Genomic DNA, 14978 nt, shown 5'->3' on the forward strand with positions numbered 1-14978 from the left:
TACATTGCGGTCTAGGTAAATCTGTGTTTTAATCAGGATTTCCAAGAAAATACAAAAAACAAATAAATCTTTAATTGTAATTATTTGGAAGATGGAGCCAATAAAGGGTAAAGTAAAGTACTTCTATTAAGAACATATGAGAACTGTTTTACCATTGAGAGCGGTAACTATAAGATAAATAATATTTAAAGTGTTGACCTTTTGTGATTTGGAATATTTTTATTTAATTTAATTTCTGACCCAATAGGTCATAGCTCATCCACTTCAAGTAAGCGGCTTAAATCATGAGCACGTTTTTAGCATTTTCGCTCTTTGGCAAGTTCAGATGTTAAATCAACTAATGGAAATGTTGGACGGCAAAGCCTACGTGCTAAGGATTTAAGCACTCTTCCCTGGACTCAAAGATTACCTTTGCTTTTTGAATGTTTGGCTTCGCGTGGGCGTGGTTTTTGTCAAAGGTTGATAGCTGAGCGGATAAACAATCAATCAATATCGGACAGTGAAATGAGGTCTTCTGCCGCATATTTTTTTACCTGTAAACTAAATTTACTTTTGTGCCGAAAGTGATATTTAAATTTACCTTTTTTTATCACTCTCCAAGAAGTTTATGAAGTGAACTCAAGTAAGTAAAAAATTATATAAATTAGACCTACATTAAATTTCAGTTCTGGGAAAACATGAAAGATGAAACAAGGTCATAAAAACGAACCGTGCTTTTACTTACTTATTGTGTCCTCTCTCTCTCCCTCTCATTTATTTTCCTTATTTTTTTTAATAAACTTGTCGCGGTTGCTCTATATATATATGGACTATAAAAAACTGTGTATATATTATATATATATATATATTTTTGGTCCTTAAGCGTCCATGTCAAGTTGTCATCCAGCCAGCAAGTCGAGTGCTTATCTTGGCTTTATTAACTGTCCAAAGTGTTTGCGTCTTCCTTTACTGTCAGGAACTCATCTTCCATATTTTCTATTCTTGTTGTTGTTGTCCTCGAAGTCGGTCGGTTTCGCATTTCAATTTCATTTCTTTGCTCATTTTAGCGTTTTGCTATTTTTATTTTAAACTTCTTTTTATAACCATTTCTTGCAAAATTATGAACAACTCTCTGTTATCTGTGGTAATTTAATTTTAATTGTTAATGCTAGCCTCTAATTAATGATGTTCGATTTCCCAAGTGGCTATCAAGTATGCAAATGCAATTTACAGTAGACTTAATTAAGATATACACCGCGATTCAATTAAATTATAACAAAACATTTCACAGGCAATTGACTTTAAAAGGCAGCAATAATGTACTAGTTTGCGGTTTCGTTTATTAACCAAATCAAATTCGGATTCAGGAATGTGAATTTGGAAATCATTAAGTAGGCATAGATTATAAACTATTTCATTTATTTGTTCTATATAGTATATCTTTTGAAATATAGTATGCCTCAATATTAGGAACATTCTTAAAGAGGACTATTAAAGATATAGGCGAAACTAGGACTATAGATTGGGTGAACTTGGCCCCTTAAAGTATGCTATGGGCTAGATAAGAAGCAAAGTTTGCTTTTGCCCTTTTTTTTATCCACTGAATATTTAAAAACTTCCTTATTTATTTCAAAACGCATATGTCCAAACATGCCTATTGCATATTTTTCCCTCAGTAAACTATTGCATACATTAAGGGCTCAACTTTCATTATTTTTACATCTTTTGCATCAAACCCATACTTATGATTGCCATAGATAAGCCACAGTAAGCCAATGATTTCGTAAAATATAGCTTTGTCTGTTCATTCTCAATTTATAAAAGATAAAAGACAAAAATCTGATTGAATATTAATTCATCAAAATATAATTGTTCTTGGTTTGTTTGTACTTCAAGCTTTTTAGATGTCGAATGAACTTTCAAAGACTATATTTGATTATTTCACTCAAACAAATGTCTGTGGTAAGAAGATTAACTCAAATTTAATAGCATGCCTGACAGATAAAATTGATTAGCTTGCCCAAAGACTCTTTTTGTGTAAGTAATCAAGTGCATATTGGCCTTGTAGCCACAGGTTAAAATTCTATTTCATTTATGAAATTAAGAGAAGTCTATAAAGCTATTTGCTTTTAGTTATTCATTTCTTATTTAAACGGCCATTAATATTCATTAAAGCGAATGTGCCAAGTGCCTTGACACTTAAAAGCCACAAAAACAATACCGTGCTGAAGAAAGAATAATAATAACAATAGAAAGAAAGCACAAACAGAAAGAGAGCAATACTAATAATAATAATAACAATAATGGTAAGGGCATATAAAACATATGTGCAGGGCCACCGTCTTATGGGGAGGTGTGTCTGTGGTAGCTAGGCAAATAAATAAAACGATTTGAGACGAACAACACGAAATGTAAATATAACAAAAAAGCACAAGGTACAACCTACAACAAGTTGAAGGCTAGTAAATACCCTGTAACAGTTGTGTATAGGTTTAAAATTCTCAAGAGAGTATCTGGATGAAGCAATTACTGCGCAACATATCCATTTGTTGGTGGTGTTTTTGTGGCTGTGAAATTTTTAATCATTTCCATAGCATGCTTTTCAGTGCTAAACAAAAAATATATCCTTTCAAGCATGTGCTTGCAGGGTAGGAAAATAAATAAACCTGAAGGTGCAAAGCAACGGCAGCTTAACCAAAAACGAATGGTGGGGGGAAAAAGTGGGTTGCGGTCTAGCAGGATGATGTTCGCTAATCGTAAATTGCTTAGAGGAGGACTAATCTAACGCATACACACACATACTTGCACACTCAAACACACATATTAGGCACATAAAAATTGGCACTCAATAAGCATGAGGGCACTTTTGGGTCTCACACTTATACATAAACATGTCCCTCTCTTACGAATACATGCGTGTGTCTGTGAGTCAGACAAGGACAATCCACGTAGGCGTGGTGCTGTCGCCTGGCTACACACACACTCATATATCTACATTGGGCTTCACTTGGCGTCTGCTGACGGCATCCCTAGACTGGGCTCACACACATCCTGAATCTAGAATCCACTCAACTGACAGCTGCCTATGCATTTTAAATACATAAATTCTATAAATGTAATCAGAAAGAAGAAAAAATAATACAATATATGTACATACGAACAATTCTGTGCTGACAGAATATACTTATGCCACTCGGCTGAGAGTAATATATGCAAGAATATATAAATACGCGTGCTGAGGTTAAGCAAGGCATTAGCAATGACCGTGAAATCGTAATTCGGTTGAATCATCCGAAACTCCCATGCCATGATTTTTCGAGTGACTTAAAAGGACTGTATGTCAAGAGAGATTACCCGATATTCCAAGAGCTAAACTAAACTAAATTAATTAAGAGTCTTTCATTAGATTAAAATGACAGAAAAAAGTAAAGAGCTGTCAAAACTCAATAAAAAAACAAAATAATTAATTCAATATTATCAATATATTGAAAATAAAGTTGACGAGACTTTTTTGGTGTGTAAAGTCTTTGGGCTTAAGCGCAACCTACTTTTATCCCCAATAAGTATGCTACATAATTTGCTTAGTTGGTTTTTTACCATATACTTTTGTTTAATTATAACTAAAGTTATTCTTTAAGTGTGTCCAAATGGAAGTCTATATATCTAAAACTATGTGCAACATAGTTATTTATAATGATAAAGTAGTTTTTTATAAAATTCTTTAACCTTTAGACAACTAGAGCAGAAGTTTTTTGTAAACCTTTTACATACTATGTTTAACATTGATAATATAAAGTATTTTTGAGTTTCCTTAGGAGCTAACTTTTGACATTATACTGTCCATCTACAATGACTTTTAGCTGAATCCTTGGATTAACTACCTAATAACTGTTTTAAAAAAGTGTCTTTGGCTTAAGAAATCGATTGAATTTGACAAGGTTGTAGTACATTATCTTTTTTACGAGGGAATAAAAAATGAAACGAAGAATATAAAAAAAAAAAAAAAACTTTTTCCCCTGCTTTGTGTGAAACGTGACATTAACCACACATTGTCAGCAAAACTGTAAAGGGATACCCCAAAAATTAGCAGAATCGGTGAATGGAGGGAATAAAAAATAAATGCATCCAACGGGAGCACTTCGAGATTTGCTCAAAAGGGGTTGATCACAAACGATTCAAATAGTCAAGCCAATCAAGAATCTACCTTATGTCACAGGTTAAAATGCATATAGAACAAAAATATGAAGGATAAGAATCAAAGCAGCACAGAAAGAAAACAACATTAGCTTAATCAAACTCGTCTAACTTTAATATGGTGACCCAAATCGAAAAAAATTAAATTTCAATCAATTCAATTCTTAGGTTTACCTACACCTAACTTTCCTTTTACTTTAATGTATTCCTTTGTTTTGGCTGTAATCTCTGAATTGCCAACAATACTCATTTAAGATTTACCACCTGCTGATTTATATATATGTATACGATTCTCGCCCCATTCAACTCCAACTATTATTTGCGACTCGACCGCATCTAATTCAACCTTTCACACTCCTTGGTCAACTCTCCGGTTCAAGTCCATGTCTATTTTTGGGGCATTTACAAGCATTTATAGCCCTTGGTCAGAATCCCTTACCCTCCCCATAACCAACAGCAATTCCTGCTGCTGCTAGATATTTTCCAAAGGAGATGGAGAAGCCACAGTTCAGCCATTCACTGAGCTAACTTTAAGCTCCCTTTGGGGGCTATTCACATCAATGAACAGCTGGTGGTCTGGGTAAAACAACATCCAACAACATTTTTGCTTTCTAATTGCCACACCAAGAAAAAATGTAGTAGATGAGCCAGGTAAAACAGGGCACCAACTTCAAATCTGACACCAAAATGCACAATGTATGGGCCAAGAGCGTCATAGTGCTTCATTAAGTGGTAACACGAAACAGGTGAAGCAAATTAAGCATACGCCTCGTGTGACATACAAAAGCTAATTAACTTCGCAGCAATATAAAACCAATCATTATATAAATTAAAATCGTCAAGGTTTCACTAAGATTTCCATTCCATGTTTTCCATTTCACAATTGTCCCCTTTCCCCCTTCCCGCCACAAAAACGAAGGAAAACAAAAAAGAGAATACCACACATTCACATTGATTGCATTTATGGGCTGAAATAAAGTTTCGAACGCGTGTTCATATTTTATTTGTCAAAGGCAATCCAAATCGTAAGTTGAACCCACATCAACGTGCCAGCACGTGGACCTCTATAAGATTTTGACTTGACTCTGTCACTCCACTACTGAGATTTGCTTGAAGACAAGACTGGGACGTCACACGACAGAGAGGAAAGAGAGTTCGGTTAGCCTTTTTTTTCCTTCTCGTTTTTGTTTTCTGGCAAATAATAAAAAGGACATTCGCCTGAATTGTCACATTCGTTTCGCTCTTAAAAGATTAAATTGCTAACAATTTATGCACAATGCCTAATACAATCGTGTGTGTCCATGTAGTGATGTGGCTTTCCATAATTTGCATAGAAAAAGTGCTCTGAACTCTTACTGACTGCTGGAAAAGGTCAATAATTTGACTTTAAAGATACATACACACACATAAACACTATCGCAATGAATTAAATCTTCTAATCTTAATGCCAATTTAAAGGCAGTCAAGCATTTTGTATGAAAAGTTACAGTTCTCTGACACTTGTTTAATTAATTTCAAATCTTTGAGTGAAGGGATGAACCCTTTCAATTTTTCAGAAAGTGAGTCAACTTTTTCGGCTCTTAGCTGTCTGCGAAAATAAGAAACAAACAGAAAGCGCTGATAAAATAAATTCTTGTCTTCTTGTTAAATATATATATATATTTTGATCCCCCGACTTTTGCGCATCGATGAGTTTTATTTGTTTGCTAAACAAATGGAAAACCCTTTTCTTTTTCAATCAAATTAGCCGCAGTCCAGCCAACAGAGCATTCAATCATAGTGAGATAATGAAAAATTCAACGGACCAAGGTTTAATGTTATAGTGGGAGGGGTGGACGGCAATGGCAAAAAACTTGTTCAATTTAAAATCAAATTGAAATTGGTATTCAAATTGAAATTGGCAATCGATTTGAGAACAACTATTGGTCACTTATTTAACACTTTGCTATAGCCATAGAAAAAAGGGATATACATATATCTTTCTTCATTGGTAGGTGAATGAATGGCTAATAGTTTTTATTCTGACAGATTTGAAATTTCTTTTTCTTTCTGAAGGCTTCGGAAACTACTAAAAAAGCAAATTAACTTTATTCATCAACTTTTTGGATGGAATCTGCCCAAGAATTTTCTGTTTCTGCCGTGGATTTAAATTAACTTCAACCCAGCTAAGTAAAGCCATCGGGCTTATTGCCCATTTAAAAACGCAAAAACATATTTCACTTTAAGTGTTTTTTATTTCCCTTGAAATTGATTTGAAACGCCTTAGGCAACACCTAACTGAAGTTAGTTACGACCAGCATCTTTGATATTGCCCATTTGGCTGGCAGATGACCATTTCAAGTCCAAGACCAAGCAACATTTCTGCACTTTACAACTTAATTAGCCTTTGACACTTGTCATTAAGCTGCTGCAATACCACCAACGATCTCATTCAATTAAGCCGAGAGTAGGAAGTAAAATTTCCACACAGCCAGCCAACTGGCATTTCCCCTACATCCATAAACGTACATACATATCTATGTATATCCCTATCCCCAAACGACCTAGTTCCGGGACAAATGAAGACAACTTTAGCCAGCACTTGGCAGCTTTCTTGACATTGTTAGTTGCCCTCCTACATTGGTCCTGGACATGGATAACTTAAGTTTCGTTGTCGCCTGCAACAACTGCCAAATCATTGTCATTTGTCAACAGCATGAACGGAACGGGGGGGGGCCAGCAAGAGCAATGATGACAAGTTCAATTGTTGCCCTCATCCGTCCCATTGTCCTACTTGCCACCGTCGTCTACTAGTTAAACACTTTGAAAACGTTCATTTTCGAACTTTTTGCCAAGTTTAGTTTTCCTTTTTTACTTTTTGTGCTTTGGCTCCAACTCGAGTTGAATTTCCGTTTTCGGTTTCCACTCGGATGCATGCAAAATAAATGACAAATTATTATTTTGTGGCGGGGAAACCTCCAAAAGACAATTTTATGAGTTTAAGTGTGCGTTAAGTACGTGTTTGTGGTTTACTCTGGGGTACCCTATGACTGATGGCATTTGAATAACGTCACAAAAATGGTTGCAAAAGTAAAGCACGTTTAATGAACATGTTAACAAGGCCAAAAAAGAACGAAACTCCTCTCTCAGAATCAATATTCCGAAATTCTTTACTACTTTAAATATTCCCATATATTAGTGTGTGAATGTCAAGGAGCAGGAAATTCTTTTTAGCGAAACTTGGCAAAAAAATTCACATACTCAAGGCTAGGTCAAAGACTTGTTTCACATAAATTACTTTTTCGTATAGTATATACGAGTATAAAAATGCGTGTTGAGTTTTCTTTTGGCTAAGAAGAGATAAAAGCATATTGTGCCTGTAGAGATGAGAAACGAGAACTGTCATAAGCAAAATTTCAATGTTTGTGAAATTGCAAAATTGCGCGAAAATTGTCTTCGGTTACTTCAGTGTCAGTGGCAGCAGCAACAGCAGCAGCAGATGTCGACAAATAGATTAAAAAAATATGTATCGAAACAACGTGGAGCTGTAACAGACAGGCAATCGGAGTGCGGGAGGTAAGGAAGAAAATGAGCGAAAGAAATTCACTGGGGACTACAGGTGGATAAGATGGACAAGGATCCGTGCATAGTTTTTTTTCTTCTGTAGCCAACGGCGATTACATATCCTTGTTGCCTGGCCTCCATTGCCTCACACACATTTCACATCATTTGCATATTTCGAAACTTGCCGCTTATATCACCATCACCGCTTGAATTGGAATTTGATGCCATCGATTGCCCTGCAGGCGACCAAATGATTCCACTTCCCACATATGTACAAATGTCCCCTTTTGCCCAGTTGCTTCTCCCTCTCTCCCTCTCTTTCTCGCTGTGTCTTTTTCTTATCTGTGCAACAATGAATCTTTATGTGCTGCTAGAAATCCTTTGGTGCAATTCAAATTTGCAACATAGCTCTGCTTTTTCGTTTCGGTAATTTATTACCAGACGATTAAACTTTATAGATTACCAAAACTTGCCGACGTATGCAACTTTCGAAATTTCTATGCTTAAAAGTTGGTTTTGAATTTAATCTTTTGAGTTAATCAAATGGACTACTGAAATGAGATATTCAAAAGAAGAAAGAAGTTTTTGTGACAATAATTTTAAATTTTGCCGCCTAATGTTTATCGAATACAAGGCAGTCGGCGCTTAGAGACATTTAAAAAGTAACGACAAAGCAACCAACCCCTTTTTAACCTGAAAGAAGGCAACGAAATTTTATAGCTATGAGCCGAAAAGGTAGAAACCGATCAAATTTGTAGCATAATTCTCGGTACAAATATCCGAATATTTTTATCCGACTCCCACTATTTTTTATCCGGTTCTGATTTATATCGATAATTAAAATTCAATGTCGATATCGATAAAAAAATCGTTGTGGGCGGCAAATTTAAAATTCACTCAAAATAACAAAGTTTTTAAATGACAATTATTTAAAAATACAATATAAGGATTTTTTTTAACTATTAAATAAAATTTGTAAAACCGTGAAACTTATTAAATTATTTTAGTATTTATGTGTCATAGTGCATGGAAAGTACTTTTAACAAATTATTTCTAAATAATTAAAAACAATATGAATATGAAAAGACGTTAATAAGTTCAGTTCGTCCCTATTTAATTTTAACTATTGTTATTTTTAACTATTTTAAAAGAACAAATTTTTTCGCCTAATTTTTCTTTAAAGAAACAACTCGACAACTCTGTCTTCAATGGTAGGCCATGTCTTGGAGCCATTAGTTGGCCACGCGCTCCCGTTTAGGCCAAGCTTACGCTCTACCTCTTCGTCTCTCACTGACGCTCTCTCTCTCAGTTTTTCCTTGTATCTAAGTAGCGCTCAGACTGTCGTTCTCTCTCTCTCGCTTTGCACTTGTCTTGGGGCCTAAAACGTGTTTTAACCGCCTTGGGTTTGCCGTTGCGTTGGGCTCTTTGGTTAGCTATTAGCTTTTAGCCATTCTTCAGTACAATTCGAAACGCGTTTCAGTTTGGTTGTTGCCGTCGGGTTAGTCCAACTCTCGAATGGTGAATTTTGTTTGCCATAGTGTTAAGTCAGACGGTGGGGAAGGTGACTTATTAGCGTGCGAGTGCGTGGAACGGTTAACCGTCTTAATATTTGAATTTCGGTATATTTCCAGTCTTCGATTGTAATTACAATTTTTGATATGCAAAACGCGTACATGTTGTGTGCTTGTGTATGTGTGTGTTGTGTTTTCTTTTGTTTTTGCATTACGTTTGAATTGTTTATGAAACGTCATTAAAGTGACCACGCCTCCCGCCCCATTGAGTCCCCCCCATATGTACATAAACATGTACTGCTTGCAGTTCAGTCACTCGGTCATTACTTGCAATTGTTGTTATTGTTGGAGTGGATTTTCGTATTGCTTTTAGACGCTTTTACTTGTTGTGGAGTATCTGAGAGTGTGTGTGTGGAAATTTCACTTTGAATTGAAAGCAAGTTAACACACATTTGAATTTGCTTTGTGCCTGTGTGTGTGTGTAGTGATGTGTGTTGCCCCTCCAATCACCGCTCTCAATTAATAGCATTGAGATTCTTCAACTTTATTGTTATTAACATAAAAATTTGCCTCTTTCCATTCCCCCCCACTGGACGGCCTTCACTTAGAAACTGCCATAAATGCATAAGAATACAAAAAAAAATTAAATTATTAAATAGAATTAATTAAAAACATGGTAATTACAAAACAAACAGAAAAATATGAAAACTTAACCAAGGCTAAAATATTTTCTAATAAAATTCATTGAACAAAAAGATAAAGAAAACTTAAAGACAAATAGAAATGGCAACAACAAAACAACACATCAATTATTAAACAAAAAACCGAAAAAAACTCACCATCAACAAATAAGATGAAAAAAAAAATATACAAAAACAAAATGAAACACTTTTCGCCAAGGTGAATGTTGCCATTATTATTTCTGATGACAACAGGTGAAAATTTATGGCCAAAAGTGACGAAAAAAAGACTTCATTTACAAAAATTAATTTATCAACTCAAACAATTTAACAATAAATGAGCAAAAATTTAAAAGCAATGGAAAATAAATCACATCTTAAGAATCAATTTCAAATGGATTGGGAATATTATAAATTGAACAAGAAATTAATTATGCATTCTATTGATTAGAAAAAGATCTCTCGTACTTAAGTACAGTAAGATCTCGTTTGAATGTATTTAAAGTGTGTAGTGAAGTGGTTTTAAAAATAAATAGCAGTTCGAAACTAGATAAATTAATAAAAAAAATTTGTTTTGCTTGGGGCAAAATTTCATTGATGATTGGTTAAATGTTAATGGACTCAGCTATAACTTAGCTATATTTCAATAGATTTTTATGAAATCTGTTGTGAATACTCAAATAGTCTTAGTAATTCCAGTTATATCTATATTCACCTCAAATTGATTATCTTAGAAGAACAATAGCCATAAATTTAATCAAATTATTGGATATAAAAGAATTCAATAGATCAGGCTTCAATGACTAAAAGAGTTAGCTATAGAAATTCACTTGATTTTATAGTTTCAATTCTGACTGTTTCCCCCTCAATTCACTTTAAAGGTTACCAAAAAGAACTCTTAGCCTACTCACACACAATTCTAAATACACACTCAAGCACACATACACACAAACACACATTATGGTACATTCATCATACGCAACGTTGGCGTTGCTGTTAGCCTTGAACTTTTCCATTAAGCCAAATATTATTAATTACATTTTAACGGTAACTCCAACCAAATAGCAAGGCAAAAAACAATAACAAAAAAACCACGCAAAAGATTTTGTTTAATGAAAATATATAATTTTTATTTTATTTTGTTTTTGGCAAACAACAAATATTTTGAAAGCCAGAAGAAGACAAAACGGGAACCTGTTTGGCCAGTTAACTAAGTAAAAAAAATTTATTAAATGGGCTTTCAGAGCCATAAACAAATCAAGTTGAAAAACATAAAATGCAAATGCTAAGCACTAAATAAATTATTGATAATAAGTGTACAAAAAAGTCATTCCAAACACAAAAAAATATACAAAAAATAAAAAATACCGTGTACCCGAGTACCAAGTAACACGAAAATTGCAAACCACTTTTGGATACAACAACATTCTCACTTTGTTTAAACAATAAACAAAAATTAAATAAAAATAGAAGCAGAAACCGAAAAGATGCCGGCCCCGGTGAACCGACTGCGGCGGCAGTCGACGTCGGCAGAGTTTGTCTTGTTCTTCTCCATCTTCATAAGCGTCAACATCTTTTGCCATGTCAGCGCGCAAGGTGAGTAAGTTTTACATATGTACGTTATTTCAGATTTTAGTCATATTTTTATGGCCACAAAGTTTCATTAAGACCAGACGAAAAGAGATCCCCTACCCCAAAACCCAAAAAATCAAGATACCTGCCGCCATCTGATTCACTTCATGCTAATTTATCTCGATGTTGGTGGCGGCCTGTTTTAAACCGTGAGATAGTCTCAAAATTTTGTTTTTGTTTCTTACATGCCGGAACTGGCCGAAGGTCTCTTCACAGAAAAAAAAAACAAAAACCAAAACACCAAAAAGAACAATATGACTTATAAACAGAAATTAAACTTAAATTCAGTTGAGATTTGTCACGAAGCGAATCATGGCGATCATAAACGGATGTCCCCCAAAAAATATATAAAAAAAATCATCAGAATCAAAAAAATTTGCTTTTTTAATGAAACACGTTCGAAACTTCCGTGGAATTAACTTAAAATTGCGTTTTTTTCGTAGTTTGTTTGTTTGTTGAAAGAGACAAATAAGTACTGCCTATATACAAACCATATAAATACTTACTTAAGTATTGAATCAACTTAGAGTAAACATTCAAATTTTTTGGTGGCACCTGCAGCTCTTCCTGAGACCAAAAATTTGCGAATTTCGTTTTGAATAAACATTTAAGTCATGTGGCCTCTTTTGAGCTTGTTTTTTCTTGGCCTTTTCCTTTTGAATTTTATGGTTTTGTGGTGGCTTACAAGTGGGTTACAACTCCAAGTCAACAAGCTCGTCAATAAAGTGCCGCTTTGTAAATGTTTTCATAACAGTAAAGTCAAAAAAATATAAGAAGAAGAAGGCATCAGCAAAAATGAGTATCGAATGTCAGACAAGTTCTTCATATTCCCAAAGCAAAGCAGGTCAAAAAAAGGTTCTATACGAAACCAGAGAATCAGGTTAGCACAGGCAAAATGCCCTTGCCAATTTGAGCCCTAACCCAACAGTCATTCAGTTCACTTAGTTATCAGTGAATATTTCTTTATGTATTTAAATTTGATAGAACTTTTATAATTTTTATAATTTTATAACGTTAATATAGCATAATTTGTTAACCATTTCGAAACAAAGTTCTTCTATCATTCTATTCCTCATAATCTAAAACTTATTGCTACAATGCGGATCCACATATTTAGAATTTTACGACTTTAAGATCAAACAAGTTTAGTGACAAAACAAGAAAAACACACAAAAAGTTCTTCCTATTAAAACTGTTTTGTAGGCCGTTTCAGATTCACAGAAATCACAAGAGGCTGGTCTTGAAACCGTTTAAAAGCAGATTAAACTATTTGTTTTTTGTGGCTTAAGCTGAGGGATTGCAACGACTAGTTCCCCTTGTATTTTAATAGATCATTCCTCTCTAATTAATCGTAGAATTAGGCTTGATGTTATATTAATGCTCAAGCTTTTGAATGGCGAAAAAGACTCCTCTGACTTAGATGTGGACATTCTTTTATGCAATTAGCTCTTAGTCGACATTATTCTAACAACTATACCTAACATAAACTTTACAACCTACTACTTTTTGTAATCTACTCAGAGCGTTCTCTTCCTCTACTAGAAAATCATCTATTCTATCCTATTTAGCTCCTGATAGCTATACTTTAAATAATTTAATCCTTTGTCTGTCGGTCTGTTAGCTCTCTGCCAAGCTCCTTTCTGAGTATAGTTTGATAATCTGATTTAATAAAACTAGTTCGGTAAACCATCTTTCCGAAAACCATAGGCAAATGATATAGTTTTTAGCTTCTGTGTATCTTTGAAAGACTAAATTTAGTATAAAATTAAATTAAAAGCTTAAGAAATTAATTTAATTTTAACTCCAAAATCCATTTTAAGATGTTTTCCTCTCATTCAACATCTTTCATTGAAAAATCGACAAAAATGCAATGTCTGAGTGTTTGTAAGTTTTGTGACCTTGTCTTGAGCGTGTCTTGTAAACTTGACATAATATTTAACTGGATTACAACATTTCGATTAAGTCTTTGTCCAAGCTTATACCATGTATTTTAATTAATTACTAACCAAACAAGGAAAAAAAAGAAATCAACAAAAAATCAACAAAAATTCAAATTAAAATCAAATCTATTGCATAACTCATCAAAATGCCAACCTTTCTAGCGAGACTAACGGGGTAAAAATCATAGGCGTATCTTTAAAGGGGGGTCAAGTGGTGTTAATATTGATGACTGGTGTCTAACAACTCCTCTTTGGATTCAAAATAGTTATGGAATGTCATCAACTGCATAGGAAACTAAGTACAATAACCTTGTTCAAGTGTTGTAAGAAATTTATAATAAATAAAAACTAATGGATTTATTCGCCTTCATATTGTTTAGCTTGACCTTTGGTGCATTAGTTCATAAATTACAAGTTCTACTTTTGGCATTAAGGAATTCATAGACAATAATTGATATTAGCAAAAAAATATGTCGACATTTCAATACCCAAGTTTATTTTCAGTCTAGCATATTGAGCTATGCAAAATTTAGGGATAGTTGGAATTATACCTGACCAAACCCTAAGTCTAGTTTAGGATAAATATTTATAGGCAAACTTCTTAAGCTAACTTTTTGCAATTCTTTAGAGATACAATCTGAGTCAGGGTGGAAAAATGAACATCATCGACCAGGACTCTAATATACCCTTTTTGTATTCAATGTCTAGAGGGTATTAAATGTGCCCGTGGATAAGCATAATAGTATTGGCTACGCCTATGGCAAAATATTAGGTGTGTGTGTGTGTTCATTCATACATATGCACAAATCTTTATTGTATTTGTATATGTATGTGGCGTTCAAAACAAAAACTTAATAAAATTAACTTACTAATGAATCGATGATCACACCGGACAGGAAAAATACCAATACATATTAGTATATGCATCCGAAATCAAGAAACACTGCTTATGGACACAGTATTATATTTTGTTGTTTTCTTTCTTTATGAATATTTTCTGTTTTTGCTGGCCTTTTTTTGTTTTGTCTTTTGTCGCGCGTGTTGAAAACAAGTTTAGTTTCAAGTTTCTTCTATGCAAATTAAACATACGAATACAAAGGCAACATGATTTTTTTTCCTTCTCTTGCTGCTTGGAATTTTGTAATAGGAAATATGAAAAACGAAAGTGAATTGGTGACCCTTGATGAGAGCTGCCCTTGTTTGGTTTTTTATTCATCATTGTCATTAATTTCACTTTTTTTCTTTCTACTTGTTAATTTGATCGAATTAAAATAAATACCTACATACGAGAAAACGAACGAATGTATGTGATATAGAAACAACAACAAATATAACAGCATACACATGGCAAATGCGTGATAAAAAGAAAGTGAAAGAAACGTCGTAAAGTTGTGCCGCAACTTTGAGTCTGAGCTCAGAAAATTTATAACAGGTTGACTGACTGTCTGCCCCGCTAACTGCCAGCTGCCAACTGTCAACAGCTGACTGACTGACTTTTC

General features: G+C 34.1%; 1 protein-coding gene across 1 annotated transcript in view; it reads left to right on the forward strand.

Annotated features, from left to right (window-relative positions):
• The first annotated feature begins 11146 nt into the window (after positions 1–11146).
• The window catches only part of LOC137577068 (uncharacterized), a 53059-nt gene continuing 49227 nt past the window's right edge, over positions 11147–14978 (forward strand). The window contains exon 1 of the mRNA XM_068290447.1: positions 11147–11503. Within this exon, the coding sequence (XP_068146548.1) occupies positions 11395–11503 (109 nt within the window). The 5' untranslated portion in view covers positions 11147–11394. The remainder of the gene's footprint in view (positions 11504–14978) is intronic.

Source organism: Drosophila tropicalis, unplaced genomic scaffold (genome assembly GCF_018151085.1).
Source record: "Drosophila tropicalis isolate 14030-0801.00 unplaced genomic scaffold, ASM1815108v1 contig_593, whole genome shotgun sequence".
NCBI classification, from domain to species: Eukaryota; Metazoa; Arthropoda; class Insecta; order Diptera; family Drosophilidae; genus Drosophila; species Drosophila tropicalis.